Source organism: Megalobrama amblycephala, linkage group LG12 (assembly GCF_018812025.1).
Source record: "Megalobrama amblycephala isolate DHTTF-2021 linkage group LG12, ASM1881202v1, whole genome shotgun sequence".
Lineage (NCBI taxonomy): Eukaryota > Metazoa > Chordata > Actinopteri > Cypriniformes > Xenocyprididae > Megalobrama > Megalobrama amblycephala.
The window spans coordinates 16707513-16723480 of NC_063055.1; the positions used below are offsets into that span (position 1 = coordinate 16707513).

The window sequence follows — 15968 nt, forward strand, 5'->3', positions numbered from 1 at the left end:
ACCAAGGTCCTGACATCAAGTCCTCCGAAGGGTCCAGTTCGAGTCTAAATTCAACACAACCTGACAACTTTCTGTGTGATAATCTGGAGTACTTCCAGGGCTCAGTGTGGTCCTCACATCACCCCAGGTTGAAAATGTCTCAAAGGTCAGGTAAGAGTCTGTTTTCACTTCCTCTTCTCCACTCTTTTAACTAGTCCATAATGGATGCCGGAACTCCAATGTGAACACCCAGCGCCACTCTCACTTTCACAGACAAATGTCCCACTGGCTCTCTGGTTGCAGGTCATAAATAAGATGTACCTTACACTGCTTCATAATGATGGACAGAATTAGAATGCCCTGTCTTGATTGGTTGAGCGCTCAACGTGCCTGATCTCCTCATTGGTCTGTTTGCAGTGGGACAGCCTTTGATTGGTTGTGAACAGATTAATAGTTTTTTAAAAAGTCTGGGTGAGAATAAGTTGCTTTTTAATGGGGCGTCTGCCGTGGCTGTGGAGGAGCAGTTAAGAAGCGTAACACGAGGAAATGGGATTTTTGTCATGTTGAACCGTCGGGAATGTATTTACATTGTCCTTTCCTTCATTATGATTGTGGCATTGTGGAAGATGAATAAGATGTTTGGTGACTATGTCTGACAGATATTTTTTTCTTTACATTTACTAATATATAAGCTGCAAAATCTTCCCCTCTCTACTTGCATAATTCCTCAAAATATATGCATATTCATTAAAAAATGATATTTCTGGGATTGTAGAGTAATTGAAAGTTTTGATCAAAAGAACTTTTGATTAATATCTAGTCGACAAATATCTGGAAAAAAGTCAAATGTTTAATTTAAAGATGCAGTAGAGGTGGTTTGTGTAGGCATTAAGTGTCACAAGCACACAAAGGTAATGTAATGGCGCAACTATGTAATGTAATAAGTGTAAAGAATCTACAGCAATGAAAAAACATTTTCTGAGAGCAAAAGTTAAACTATCAGACCTTTAAAGGATTAGTCCACTTTCAAATAAAATTTTCCTGATAATTTACTCACCCCCATGTCATCCAAGATGTTCATGTCTTTCTTTCTTCAGTCGAAAAGAAATTAAGGTTTTTGATGAAAACATTCCAGGATTATTCTCCTTATAGTGGACTTCAATGGCCTCCAGACGGAAAAAAACTAAACTGGCATAGGACATACAAGGCGTAGGACATACAGCGGAAGCGTTTTGAAGAATACGGATAGCGGAAACGCGTACAAGGCGATCATTTGTGTTTATAAAGCATATACAGTTGTATTTTTTTTTCTGAAAATGACAGATCGTTTCGCTAGATAAGACCCTTATTCCTCGTCTGGTATCGTTTAAATCCCTTTGAATCTGCATTGAAACTGTAATTTTGACCTTCAACCATTTGGAAGCCATTGAAGTCCACTATATGGAGAATAACCCTGGAATGCTTTCATCAAAAACCTTAATTTCTTTTCGACTGAAGAAAGAAAGACATGAACATCTTGGATGACATGGGGGTGAGTAAATTATCAGGAAAATTTTATTCGAAAGTGGACTAATCCTTTAACTAGGCATTGTCCTTGACTTTCTTGTCTTAGACTGTTTGATATTCTGTCCATCACAAGAAGGGTTTTACAATTACAGTTTGTACTGAGCTATTGATTATGTCTAGGTTCATGCATAAATTCTTAAATTTCTTGACAAAGCATTCACCAGTAGTGTAGGGTCAGTTGGTTTTTTTTTTTTTTTTCTCATTTTTTTAAGGTATAGAAAAAAAGATTATACCTTAAAGAAAATAATAAATACCTTAAAGAATATAATAATAATAATAATAATAATAAAAGAATAAAAAAAGAAAGGTAAAATCTTAGTTTTAATGAAAATAAATCCCTTGGACATAAACATTTTATTTTATTTTATTTTTTTATTATTTTATTTTAATTCAGGGATTCCCAAACATGTATTTAAAAACCTCTTCCACTGACTTTTAGGATTTATAATGGAAAATTCCCTAGCTGGATTTTATTGTTTGTGCTGCTAACCTGTAGATGGCGATAGATAGTCATAATGTCTGAAATCAACAATCTCTCTAGAGACCTATGACAATCCCTCACTCAGTTCATGAAGACAATAGGAACCAGCAAAAGTACTGAAAGCGTATAATAAATGAATCATTACATTTGTTATAAAGTAATGTGTCCTAATACAAATATAGCCAATATGTGCATACTATGTACTTTAATCACTGGCAAAATACATAAAAAGCTGAATCTATTCTAACATATTGTCAATGCTTTAAAAACATCTGCCAATCTGTGATCAGAAGAAAAAAATAAGCTGCTGAACTTGTCTCAGCTTGAACTTGGCTTTGTATTAAGACATTTAGAAGAAAGAGAATCAGCCCGTCCGTTCACTTTGAGGCTTCATGTTAAAATTATGTTGTATTATATTAACTTAAGAGAAAAGTGATGTTTATAGTACAAACAATTACATGGGATTCTTGTTTACACGTGACACCATATCTTGTTTTATCTGATCAGTGCGTCTGTTCATCTAGGCTCTCTAAGGTTATTTATAGTTTTGGAAAGTTCTGGGCTTTTTTTTTTTTTTTTGCAGAAAGCTGTTGCAAGTTTTTCAGAAGGCATATTTATCTGAATGGTGGAAGGTAACGTACCAGTAAAATCTGGACTTGCACAGTGTGTGAAAATTCCCATTATTCTGCAGAATGGATTGAAATAAATGTGTTAAATGGAGCTGATAATTATACACCTTGTGACAACTGATAGCATTAGTAAATTGAGGATGTGAAGAACTTTGTAAAGGAAAGAATTCAAAATCTGTGAAGTTCTGTTTTCTGCATCCAGTCACTGTGACAAGTGACTACTGCATACTGTGCAATAGTGCAAAAAAATAAAATAAAATAAATAAATAAAATAAAAACATTTTTTGTTAAAGATTGTAACTGATGACGTGAGGTCTGGTTCATTTGTCAAGCTAGAAATGGAAGGTCAGAAGCTCACTGCACATGTAGTTGTGTGTATACCACACTTTAGCAAATATAGTAGGTCATCTATGTATGTATAGCAGCAATTATTTATATTATAAATATCATATACTGTGTTTACAGCAGGTAGTTCCACCCAAATATCAGGCATGTTTCATCATTATTTACTTATGTTCAGTTTCCGCATGTTTCATCAGACCTGTTGCACTAAACTTTCACAGAATGATGAAAGATAAAAATGAGATGATGAAAAAAGAAGTGATGTGATTATGAAAATATTCTACAGAATTTATGCTACAGAATGTAAATTATTTATTTTCTTATTTCAGATTTTATTTTATTTATTAATAATTTGATTTGAGTTTTTATTGTTTCTATTTTCGTTATTGTTTCTGGCGATTTGTATTGTTGTGTTAGGTGTTTGATTCATAAATGTTAATGTTTGAAGTTTATAAACCAAACAGATAAAAAAAAAAATTTATAGAGGTGTCATGTGCGATCATATGGAGTCATACTTTTGCTTTCGTTATGACAGTATTCTTGCCACATACCTGTTTGTGTAGAAATGGAAAGTGGGATGGGCCCTGGATCTCAGATGATCCCGATCCCAGGTTTTTCCAGAAATGTTATGATTTCAGAAAAAAGTACAGCAGTAAAATGGAAACTCAGGTATTGCAGCATGACATTTTGGTAATTATATATACTAATAATTGATATAACATCAATATTCAAACCCACCTGAACTACTTACTGTATGATTCATGAATATAAATAGTTGTCATACGTAAAAAGTCCATATTTTTACAGTATTCTACATTAAAATTAAATGCAGGTCCCCCTCACTTTGGTGATTCTGATTGATCCCTGCATGAATCTCAGCATCAGATCCATACTGCTTTCTTGAAACCCTTAAACATCATTAAGGACAATACAGTGTGTTAGCTGTTTTCTTAAAAAACAATCATGAAACTATTCAACACATGTCTTGTTTCACCAGTATTTCAATGAGACAAAGTTATCACTTTCTGTAAGCATTCTATTGTGGCGAGAAAACTTGTTTGCCTCTTTTCCTGGCATCAAAGCCTTCAAAAGAAAAATCATCTCGCTGGTTAATCACAAGTTGACGATCAACATTGTTGTTGGAAAGCACATGTCATGTTATTTACCAGCAAGTTACCAACAGTCATCTGAAATATTTGTGATTCCATATGTAAAAGTTTAAATGGTAACTAAAGCATATGTTAATAAAGCATTTATTAATCTTAGTGTTAATTTCAACAGTTACTAATACATTATTAGATCAATTTTTAGAATATTAAATCAAAAGTTGTCTCTATTATTTAATGGACCTGAGCTAATATAAACTAACAATGAACACACTGTAAAACTCGATAAGTTCAGAATACTCAAAACATTTGAGGAAAATTATTACCTCAAAACATTTAAGTTAACTAACTTTTTTCTTTTTTTTTTCTTTTTTTTTGACAATTGGGGCGGGGCCGAGAGCCGTGGAAGTGGAGTGGTTCACTCTCATTAACAATCACGTCTCCGGCATTCCTTCGCTCCCACAGATCTCAGCCTCACCCAACTCATCAAATGAACTAAGTTACACACAGTTCATTTGCATAAACATCACATTCAGGTCTTGGTTTAATGTTAGATAGCAAATAACACATGCTATTATAACTATTAAAGAGATTGTCATTATATAGACCCCTTAAAAGTTTGTAAACATTGCAACGTTTCCTGGTGGGCGGGGCTTAGCTGGAGGCAAAAAGAGACGCTGGACTCAATGTTGACAAGCGTAAGCTAGCATGTTTTAGGAGGGATTTATTAAACATAGATGCAGAAGAAGGTTCAGAACTGTCCGAATATGTTCAGTAACTGACTCTGCGGGACTGTGACAGCTATTTTTGTAAATTAACTTAAGTTTTGGATATTTCCTAGACAACATATGAATTACTTTCGGGTGATTCGGGGAATTTTGTCAAGGCTTATTGTCTAATGTAACCTAACGCTGGGCTAACTATGATTATGGCTAGCAATGTGGATTATTTTAAGAGACCATTCAAAGGATGGCACACACATCTATCGCTGTATGTTTGTTTAACATTTAAGCTAGCTAGTGCGCTGAAAGTTGGCGACTTTTCACCTATAAAACAGAAACTTGCTGATTTGTACTAGATAAAACCAACACACCATTACATATGCATCGATTATTTTACCTGATATGAAGTGTGCACTGCAAACACGAGCATTATTTATGATCGTCTCCATCCAGTCTGTACGCCGTATTGCATTCAACCACAATTATCTTTTTGATTTCTGTGAAGGAATGTCTGCCGGGATCTGGTAAAACTTTAGTTTTGAACCAAAAGTCCTGTTCCTTCTATTCTGGCAGCCAAAAACACAACAAGACGACATTTTAAAGTCAAAACCTCAAACTTTTAGCGCGCCCGCTATGAGTTCTTATTTATGTTTTGCCTCCAGCTAGAGCGGTGACGCCACAGTGACGTAGGCGATTAAGGGGTCTATACTTGCATGTATATAATCGAACAACATACAGTATATATGGTCTTAAAAGTTTTGCAGCCCATCCTCAACTTAACCACAAGCTCTATAACTCTACACTAGAATGGTAACCCTACAAAACTAACACAACAGAACCCCCTGTAAATCCCTACATAACACAACATTAAACACTAAGTTATGTCTCCCTATGTTAATATTATTCAAAAACATACAAAATAACATAATTTCAACATTTATTTATACAGTCTGATGCAAAATATGCTGGGAATTAGAAATCTGATGAAACTCAACTCAATCATATTAAGTTCAGCTTGCTACAATGAAATTTTGAGTTTACACAACTTTTTTCTATTAAGTACAATGAACTTTGATTATGATTTGAGTGAAACAAACTTATTTCATTTAATTAATTTCACTGTTCAGTTTTACAGAGCAGTTGTTTTTTTATTAACTAATGTCAACAAAGAATAATAAATACAACTGTAACAAATATATTGCTTATTGTTAGCTTATGTTAGTTAATGGATTAACTTGAGAAAAAATAAGATTGCTGCCCTAACCTAACCATAACCTAAACCTACCCTTAACACAGTTACTTTATATTACCCAGTACTTTCTTAAGTACACAAGTGCATGTACTGTAAAATAAAGGGCAACTGCATGTCTTTATGAGATTCACCTTTCAACACCTATAAAACATTTCTAGGGAAATGAAACTACATTGCAAAATGAAATACTGTTTTTGAGTCATGAGAGGCCTAACATCCACTTAAAAAAATAAATTCTTGTAATGTAATTCGTTGTGTGGAAACCCCAGAAAGTTAATCAGCCAGTAATTCCCCTTTCTTCTTCACCTGCATCTTAGCCCTTCCCCTTTTTGTCTTTTTTTTTCATTCAGCCAGTGCAACTAGTCAAACAGGCTTTTGTTCTCTGAGGTGCTCAGAGCTACTTGGACAATAAAAGCGACAGTCGCAAATCATTTTTTGGTTGCATTTACCATCGTAAACATCAGGACCTTTTTATGAAGCAAAGACAAACCAACAATGAGTGAGTATAACTGGTCAAAATACATAAAGTGGTACTATATAGGTTCATTGGTTTGTCAGTCTGACTTTAAGATTCATTTGTATTGTATTAGAGCACGATCGCATGTGTGGAAGTCGATGCCTGGGCCCGATGACTTTCAGCGTGGACCTGACAGGACAATATGTGACCCTCAGCCAAGGAGGGCGACTCGCGTCCAGAGACACCTCAAACTTTATGAATGGTTTGGTGTTTCTTAGCCGAACAGTAAAGGTGGACGAAAAGCTGTGTATATGTATTGAGAACTGCACCTCGTCATGGGATGGAGCTCTCCGTGTGGGTTTCACCAACATCTGCCCACAAAGAAACAATATACCACCTGCCTCTATACCAAACCTCAGGGACACACAGGGATACTGTGTTGTGCCCGTGCCAGAGGACTTGTGTAGGCGTGGTGTAGAGCTTCAGTTTTGGATGAACTTTGCAGGCAATGTTATTGTTCAAGAGAAAGGTGGGGAGAAATATTACCTGAAAGCAAAAGGACTGAACCTGAATAATCCACTGTGGGTTTTCATTGATTTGTACGGAAACACAAGTGCTGTCCGCCTTCTGGGTAAGTACAGAGGGAGAAAAAGACTCTTTTTTCAGTCAGAATTGATACTTGAATCTGCTTATTAAATGTATAAAATCTTTTTGTAAAAAATGTGATGTAGGCTCAAGGAGGGGCAGTCGAACATCATGCCCGGTTTGTCCCATAGACGGTGGCATCAACTGGTTGACAAGACAGTTTGAGAGACAAATGTCAGAGGAAGAGAATAACCATAAAACAGGTGAAAGGGTTTTCTTAAAACGCCAAAATCAATAATAAACCATCCATCAAGCATCTTCTTTTAGTATCCAGTGTACTGATTCCATTGACCTTTTTATTATTCTTAGACACCAGAATGGTCAAGCAAACATCATCCTACTGGAAACCGAGTCTCTTCCTTGTACAGTATGCCAACCAGATGACCGTCCCAAGCTCCAAAGAATGTTCAGATCTCACAAGAGCTGGTTTAGGTACATTACCTGGCTACTTCCAGCTTAAAAACATCTCTATAGTTAGAGTTTTACAATTAACGCCAGTTTGAAAGATTACGAATCTTACAATGTGTTCTAATCTGATGATTTTAGGCATTCCTGTTCAGGAGTCAAGAGGTGTAGATCTAAACTGGACTTGGAGAGAGCTGAATCGCTTCATTTGCTCCAGATATCCCTTGGTCAATCTGGATTTCATTGGTTTCCTTTTTGCAAAGGCTGATAAACATGGAAGACTTTGCAGATTACATGCAGACACTCTGAAGAAAATAAAAAAGGAGCTTGGTGACAGCATACTGTATATAATTCCTGAGACAGACATTGTTTTAAATGAGGTATAGTAGAAAATTGTTCTTTATTTATTAATTTGATCAGTTCTTAAATAATGTGGAAGTGCCACTGAAAGAACTAAGGTGAATGTTTAAGCACTGGAGTTCTTTGAAGCCACTTTTTTAACCTGCTAGTGGACAATTACTTGACAATACTCTACAATTAAACTAGGCTACTACTTTTCCCACAGATGACTGTACACACACTATCATCAGTCATGAATGCAAATGCTTTCTCACCATCACGCTCTCCTCCACCTGTTCCTGCACAACAGAGGCACCGGCTGACTTCAACCAACAGTTATCTTTCAGATTCAAGCCGAAACTCTTCAATGGTAATTATCTTTATTATGGTATATATATCGTTTAAACAGCATAGCCTATACACCAGGTCATTTGACTGCACATTGGAGATACATTAAGCCTTTAAACATATAAAAAGTATAAAACAATTTTTTCAGTACATCCATGAAATAGTTTGTGTCGCCTATAGCCACAACCTACAGATCCTAGCATAAACACTGATAAATTATTTGTTATTAAAGTATTAACATTCACAAACCACTGTTACTTTAACATAAAAGCAAGCATAGGCAATGCTGCGTACATGATTTGGCATGGCAGAATGCGCGCAAAGAGAGCTCACTCTCAGTTAATCGTGATTTCACAAAGCTCCATTGACTGCACAGTGAATCTTTAATAATGTGTACACTTTGTTATAATCAGAGGATTCACAAGCTTGCAAAGCATTCAGCACTGAATAAACACTCTGATGTTTTGAGCAGTGAGTGGATTCTAGCATCTGATTGGCCAGTGCATTCAAGAAATCAGCAGATATGTCTGATTGATTGACTACATTGCTCAACGCTGCAAAAACGTTATTAGAAACTCATCCTATGCTTGCGCCTGTAAAGCTTTTTTTATTTTATCTTTAAAAAAAAAAAAAAAAAATCAACACATAACACTTTTTATAGTCAAGTTTTTATTACAAACAATTATGAAATGATAAAAAATGAATAAATGTAAATAAACATTGCATTTACTGTCCTGTAAAAGCAGGGGGTGCTGCAGCACCCACATGCACCTTAGACATTGACATTGCAGAAAGGCAGCATAAGGCAGTATTTACATCTCTTCAACAGGAGGACATGGACGTTAGCTCTTTGCTCAGAGAGTTTCAACACATGCATCTCAGTGCCAGTAAGCACGTTTCAGTATTGGTTTCTCGTAACAAGTTGCTGCAGAGTGCTAAAGATGCTCTTTCCAACTGCAATTTCCCTTGGACAAAAATACCTCTCGTGACATTTGTTGGTGAGCAAGCACTCGACTGTGGAGGTCCACGAAGAGAGTTTTTTAGGTATGGCACTTACACTGAAGAATTTGGATTTAGATTTGGATTCATTGAAGAGTAGAAAACTTGTTCTTAAACATGAAACATGCACTAGTGGTGAGGTTACAGCTTTGTTTGACTTTGACACGATTGGCATCTCATTACCCTTGCCTCAGAATCCTGATGATGGAGGTGCAAAGATCTCTGGGGATCTTTGAGGGGCAGTCTGGACACTTGTTCTTCACCTATGACCAGATGGCCTTGGAGGAACACAAGTATGAGTTGGCAGGGAAGCTGATTGCGTGGTCTGTGGCTCATGGCGGGCCAGGACTCAAAGCTCTTGACCCTTGCCTGTACCAGCTGATGTGCACCCAAGAATGTCGACTGGTAGACTTCAACTGGCAACTAATACCAGATGCTGACATTCAGGACAAACTGAAAAAGGTTTCTATACATTTCTCCATCAATCAGTTTTAGCTACAAGATCTCTTAGCTACAAGATGCTTTAGCTGATCATTTTATCTTGCGTTCAGATTTTGTCATGCAAAACGATGGACGACCTCCATAGTCTGCAGAGAGAGCATGGTGACTGGATCTGTGACTGTGGATTCCCTGGAATATACAAACCTGAAGTTTCCATCCAAGATGTACCAAAGATTTACTCCTATGCAGTTCGACATTACATATATCTTAGGTATGTATCTTTTAAAATTTAATTACTCATTTAATAAGAAAGAGTAATAAAAGTTATCAAATTAACACTCATTTATACAACAGTTAGTTCCAGTCCTCTAATTTGACTAGTCCTTTCAAGAACATAATTTAGTATATTTGTAAAAAATAATTATCTATTTAGTAATATGTTGTGTGATATTGCTTAAATATCAGAATAGTCATTTACAGCCTGTGCTAATTTTCACAGAACATCAAATATGATTCATCAGTTCACAAAGGGACTGAATGCTTATGGACAGTTCTGGGATATGGTAAGAACTCACTGGGTTGAGTTTCTGCCCATCTTTACCCACATGCATGAGCCCCTTTCCAGAAGCACATTCACAGCCCTGTTCCAAATCCACTGGAGTAAAACAGGGACCAAGAAGAGGGCAGCTGAAGAGGAGACTATACATTACTGGGAAATGGTGCTTAAGATGATCGAGGGTGAGTTTCCTAGTTAACTGTGAGATAAACTGTGTAATAACTGTGCATGTAATTGACAATTTGTTAAGACTTGAGCTTGTAATGTTTTTCCCTCAACAGATAATAAACCAAAAGCTCCACAAAACGAGTTGCATTTTGAGGAGATTTTGGCATTTACAACTGGAGCAGATGAAGTCCCACCGCTTGGGTTCTCCCAAAAGCCCAGCATTAACTTCTACCAGCCAGAGGAGCGTGGATGCCGTCTACCATATGCTAACACATGCATGATGGGACTGTTCCTGCCCAGGGTTGTAAAAGATGAGGTGGAACTTTACAAAATGCTCCTGAGAGCAATCCGAGACTCAGCTGAATTTGGGAGAACATAAATGTATTCAATATCATAATGAAAACTTTCACATCCATAATATGTAATCACATGCTATTTTTTCATTATTTCAAAAAGAAAGCACTTATGTACAGTTGTTTGTATATGTTGTATGTTTTTGACATGTTTTGCACACTATGCCACATACATTTTGTATATTTGTAAAAAAAAAAAAATAATATATATATATATATATATATATTTATTTTCATACAAATGCCAGTCATGCCTCTAATAAACTGTTAAAAAAAGAAACAGATTGAGTGTTTATTTCTCTGGTTTGGTTGGGGAGGAGCGATTAACAACAGCAATTCAGCAAATCAACAGTGATTTCATATGTTAACTAGGAACTATAAAAATATTTCAAGTAGAGTAAAACAATGTCTTGACAAACTGCAGAATAGGCTGTAAAAATCAAAACACTTCCTTCTGTAATAAAGTTTCTTTATCTTCTAACTTTATTTTAGTTCACTTGCTTACTAACCAGTGTTACATGTAGGACTGTTTGCAGATTAAGGAGAATACGACCTGTCAATCATCATTCTGTAAACCAGTTTTAACTGACAGATCTATGCAGTAAAACATAATCTACCATGAGTGCATTTTCCAAAAGAATCGTTATCCAACTTTGGTCGCAAGGTGTGTTGGTAGCCTCCCATACTTTGATAAGGAAAAAAGCGAAACCACCGCTCAAAAACGACATGGGGTGCGTTTCCCGACGCCAACTATGGTCGCAAGTTTTTGAACGGAGGTTTCGTTTTTTCCTTATCAAAGTAGGAGAGGCTTCAGTACGCTCGCTGAATCAGAGGCAGGTCTACTGGGGTGGCAACTGCCTAAGAAAAAGCACTGCCACGTGCCACCCCAGAATTATTATAAAATATAAATGTATGCAGTGTTTACGCTTTAATGTGAGGGCTTTAAAAGCATAATGGCAAATACCGCGGAATTTCGCATGCGAAATATCCCTCAGATAACATGATCTCCAGTTGATCCATAACGACGGCACTACTGTGGTATCCGCAAACAGTGATTTCTTTTTTTACAGTCTATGAGTGATTTACTGTCAAGACTATCATGTGATTAGTTACAATAGGGTTGGAACCAGCTGGAGTGGTCGTGGCCAAGAGAGCATGCTGTAGGAAAAATACTGGTTACGAAGACCGTTTGCGCTCTTTCAACTTCCTTACGTGATAAAAGTAAAACTTGTGATAAGCTGTCATGTGACTTCCTCGAAATGCCTAGAGAGTGACATCTTTTCCGGTCGTTAGAAACTTGTACATCCATGGAAATAAACCGGATTTATGGTCCCAAAAGAATCTTCAGCCAACTAGTTAGTTGGCTTCAGAAAACGCACCCACTAGTGTTTTAGTAAATTTCCAACAGGATGAAACCTGAGCCATTTCTGATCTGCATCCTGTGAAATTCCCACAATACAGGTTACTCATTTTTGAATCCCTCACTCACATGGACTGCATAGTCTTTCATGATTTTTGATTATGGACAGTCATAGTTGAAGTACAAAAAGCTTGAAAAATATAAAAATATTCTGATATTTTATAAGCAGGGTATAGCTACTGATAACTTGCATATGCCCAATAAAATAAGGTCATAAATGAAACAAATTGCAAGACTTAAAAGTCTATTGGCTTTCAACATGAGAAGATTGAGTAAGGTCATGTAAGAAAGAAAGATGATTTGTTCTTTTCAACCTGTACATTTTATTCCAGGTTGAACTTTATCAAAAACGGTTATTGCAGGAAATGAAACACATTTAATAGGAATAAACAAACAACTGGAAGGATGTTGGACATATGCAGACCATATTTAACAGGTGGGATAAACAATAGAGTACCTCAGGGATGACGTGTTTTTTTTGGCCAACCCGGAAGTTAGCTTCGCATGGGTTCCCACGATCGAAAGCCTATGCATTTTTCCCATAGACTTTTGGAAAATCGAAAAAAATAAGCTCTGTGTTTAACAAAGGGTTATGACACGTTTTGTCTATCAAGATAATCTTTACAAGTTAACACAACATTTACACATTTTCAAGCCTAAATAAAGGTGATCCGCATGGTTGCAGATCAACGTCACCACCATCAATCTTCCTCAAACTTTATTTAAAAAACATGCTCGCTGATTATGATCTGCGTTGTGTATGAATACTGATCCACTTTTTCATGAGAAATGCTATACAAATGTCCTGTTTGTCATGATGACATCTAAAGTTCCCGCCAAAGGAAGTAGTCCCTTTTAGCAACTTGTTAGCAACCGCCATTTTTAAGACACAATAAAAGTTTTAAAAAATCACAAGTGGGTTATAACTGGTGCGTTTTATGTCATAGATCAAAATGTGAAAATATTTAGAGGCTTTGTTAACCACAGACCTTATTTCAGGTGATTTAGCAAAAACCCATTAAAAAAACCCGTAGACTTTAGGGCGATGGAACCGGAAGTCTTAAAATGCTAACTCGCTTCCGGGTTTTGCCTACAAAAACACGTCATCCCTGAGGTACTCTATAGCTTTTTTTTCTGGCAACATAAAGTCCCGCCCCTTTCAGCGCTGCGCTCGTTGTCTTTTTTTGTCTTCTGGTTTGTATTTCCACAGCGATCTTACGTATTTATGAATGAACTGCTCGTTTTAAATTCTTCCCGATCTACTGACATTTAAGACATCTGCTTTAAACATTACAATGCTCATAATAACTTTCATTAACTCTACAACAAGTAAATCCACCACACCAGATAGTTATTCTTTGACAGCGATGCCATAGAAATATACAGAGCTACCGCAAAATGGAAGCTCAAAGACAATGTTACAAAGATGGCGGCGCGCTTGTTTCTCGGGCGCAAGGTCTTCTAGACAGGCCTATAGATCTAGACTGTTTGAGAACAGGGTCAATCATATTAAAAATGAAATTATTTCAGTTACTGCACATAGCTACTATATGACAATTAGTTTGTAAATTAAAACAATGTCCTGGTTAACTGCAGTAATACTCAAACAAAATACATTTAATATGCTCTTTATCTATGAAGCTTATCTATGAAGATAAGCTTTACACCAGATGAAGAAATGATTTATGTATTTATGGACATCAATAAATTTGTTAGGTTATTTTCACATCACTCACTTCTTCTACGTTGTGAAATGAAAACATTATTGCATTATAATGATAAACTTATCAACAAGTACGCACCCGTTCTGTCGGCTCACACCTTCACACAGTTTTATTGAGCTTTGCTCTTTACCTGAAGTAAACTCTAAATCAATTCAGTTCACAATGCACTAAATCGGAAAAGTTTTTAGGAATATAGATGTGGCCAAAAGTAACATTTTTAACATTTAATTTTAAAACTTAATTAATTACACAGAAATACAGCACTTCCACTTATAGAAAATGAAGAACAAAGAATGTGCATCTGGTGTGTTTAGCTTTTTTAAGAAGCCACTGTAAACTTTATCGTTATATATTATATTGTTATATTATAATGTTATCATATTTTGTGCAGGGAGTTAGCTTACTTCATTGTAAATATAAAAAGCCTGGCAATGTAACCGCTAAATACCATATTTCTCACTGACAAGCCCCCAGCTCATACAGATTGGGGCTTAAAGAAAATCCCGAACTTCCCATTGGTATTTACGACATTGAGATGCCGTTCATGTGCGTTCAACTCGCAAATATGATCTTTCAGATATGACTTGAACGCACCATAAGTGTTAATTAGGATTTGGTATATACACATTTGGCCATGCAATTTATGTGTGGTGGCTTAAATGTGCCTTCCTGAGGAAACTGACTCCTCATGATTCAGAAGGTACATTAACAAAGACTGGAGAATGGTAATCATAGAGCTTAAAAACACTAAAGCAGAATGGTGTGACATTAACCCTTTAAAAGGTAAAGAGGGACTGAGAACAGGGTTTTTGTTATGATACAGACGGCACGGAGGCAGAGGTAAAAGCAAGTATGGTGGTTTATTTGAGAAACAGCAATGAGCAGGTGAGTAAATGGAAGATGGAGAATTCAAATGAGATGATAGAGGTTTGATACTGTCCTTGTGATTGCAGATGGAGGTAGAAGTCGAGGAGATGGAGAATGGCTGACGAGGAACACTCACACGGAAGGAGGAACACAGGAGGGGAACTGGAGACAACGGAGCGATAGGGATCGCTGGTAGCAGGTAAGTAGCAGGTTGAGTCCTTGAGGTTCGCATACATGAGTCTGTACTACAAACGAGACCGGACAACTGGTGTGTGTGTGAGTGTGGGTTATATAGTGCTGGTGATTAAGTGGCTGATGATGTGCAGGTGGCGATGATTAGAATTCCGGTGATTGGGTGTGTGGGTATTGACGGGAGGTGGAGCCTGACGTGTCTGTGACAGTACCCCCCTCCCAGGGCCCGCTCCTGAGGGCCGAGGACCCCGACGTCGTGGTGGCCGACCTCGAGGGCGTGGGGCAGGTCTGTCCGGGTGGCTGGAGTGGAAGGCTTGTAGCAGGTTGGGATCAAGGATGTCGTTCCGCGGGACCCACGACCGCTCCTCTGGCCCGTAGCCCTCCCAGTCGACGAGGTATTCCAGGAGACCACCACGGCGCCGGGAGTCCAGAATTTCCCGAACCTCGTAAGCAGTCCCATCCTCCAGAAGAAGTGGAAGGGGGGGCTCGGCAGCTGTCATGTCAGGCTCTGTGGAAGGAGAGAGAGAAGGGTGGTGAGGTTTGAGTAGAGACACGTGGAAAGTGGGATGAAGCTTATATTCAGAAGGAAGCTGAAGACGATACGTGACGGGGTTGATCTGTTGAAGGATGGTGAACGGGCCAATGAAGCGGGGACTCAGCTTCTTGCATGGCAGACGCAGTCTGATGTCCCTTGTCGACAGCCAGACCTTCTGCCCAGGTTGGTAGTTGGGAGCATTGGAGCGACGAAGGTCGGCTGTCATCCTGCGTCTGCGCAGGGCCCTCTACAACTGATGGTGGGCTGAGTCCCACACCTTCTCGCTCTCCCGGAACCAGTAGTCGACGGCAGGAACGTTGGAGGGTTCCCCGTCCCAGGGGAACAATGGGGTTGGTAGCCGAGTACGCATTGAAAAGGTGTTAATCCGGTGGAAGGTTGACGGAGAGAGTTCTGGGCGTACTCGGCCCAACCCAGGTACTGG

General features: G+C 37.7%; 1 protein-coding gene across 1 annotated transcript; it reads left to right on the plus strand.

Annotated features, from left to right (window-relative positions):
• Window positions 1–11: 11 nt before the first annotated feature.
• Window positions 12–10853, plus strand: LOC125280008 (G2/M phase-specific E3 ubiquitin-protein ligase-like). Its single transcript, XM_048210305.1, has 12 exons — window positions 12–150; window positions 6428–6576; window positions 6668–7165; window positions 7266–7382; window positions 7489–7611; window positions 7726–7964; window positions 8150–8293; window positions 9101–9315; window positions 9465–9732; window positions 9822–9982; window positions 10211–10449; window positions 10549–10853. The coding sequence occupies exons 2-12, from the start codon at window positions 6573–6575 to the stop codon at window positions 10812–10814; spliced, it is 2274 nt and encodes a 757-aa protein (XP_048066262.1). The 5' UTR covers window positions 12–150; window positions 6428–6572; the 3' UTR covers window positions 10815–10853.
• The last annotated feature ends 5115 nt before the right edge of the window (window positions 10854–15968 follow it).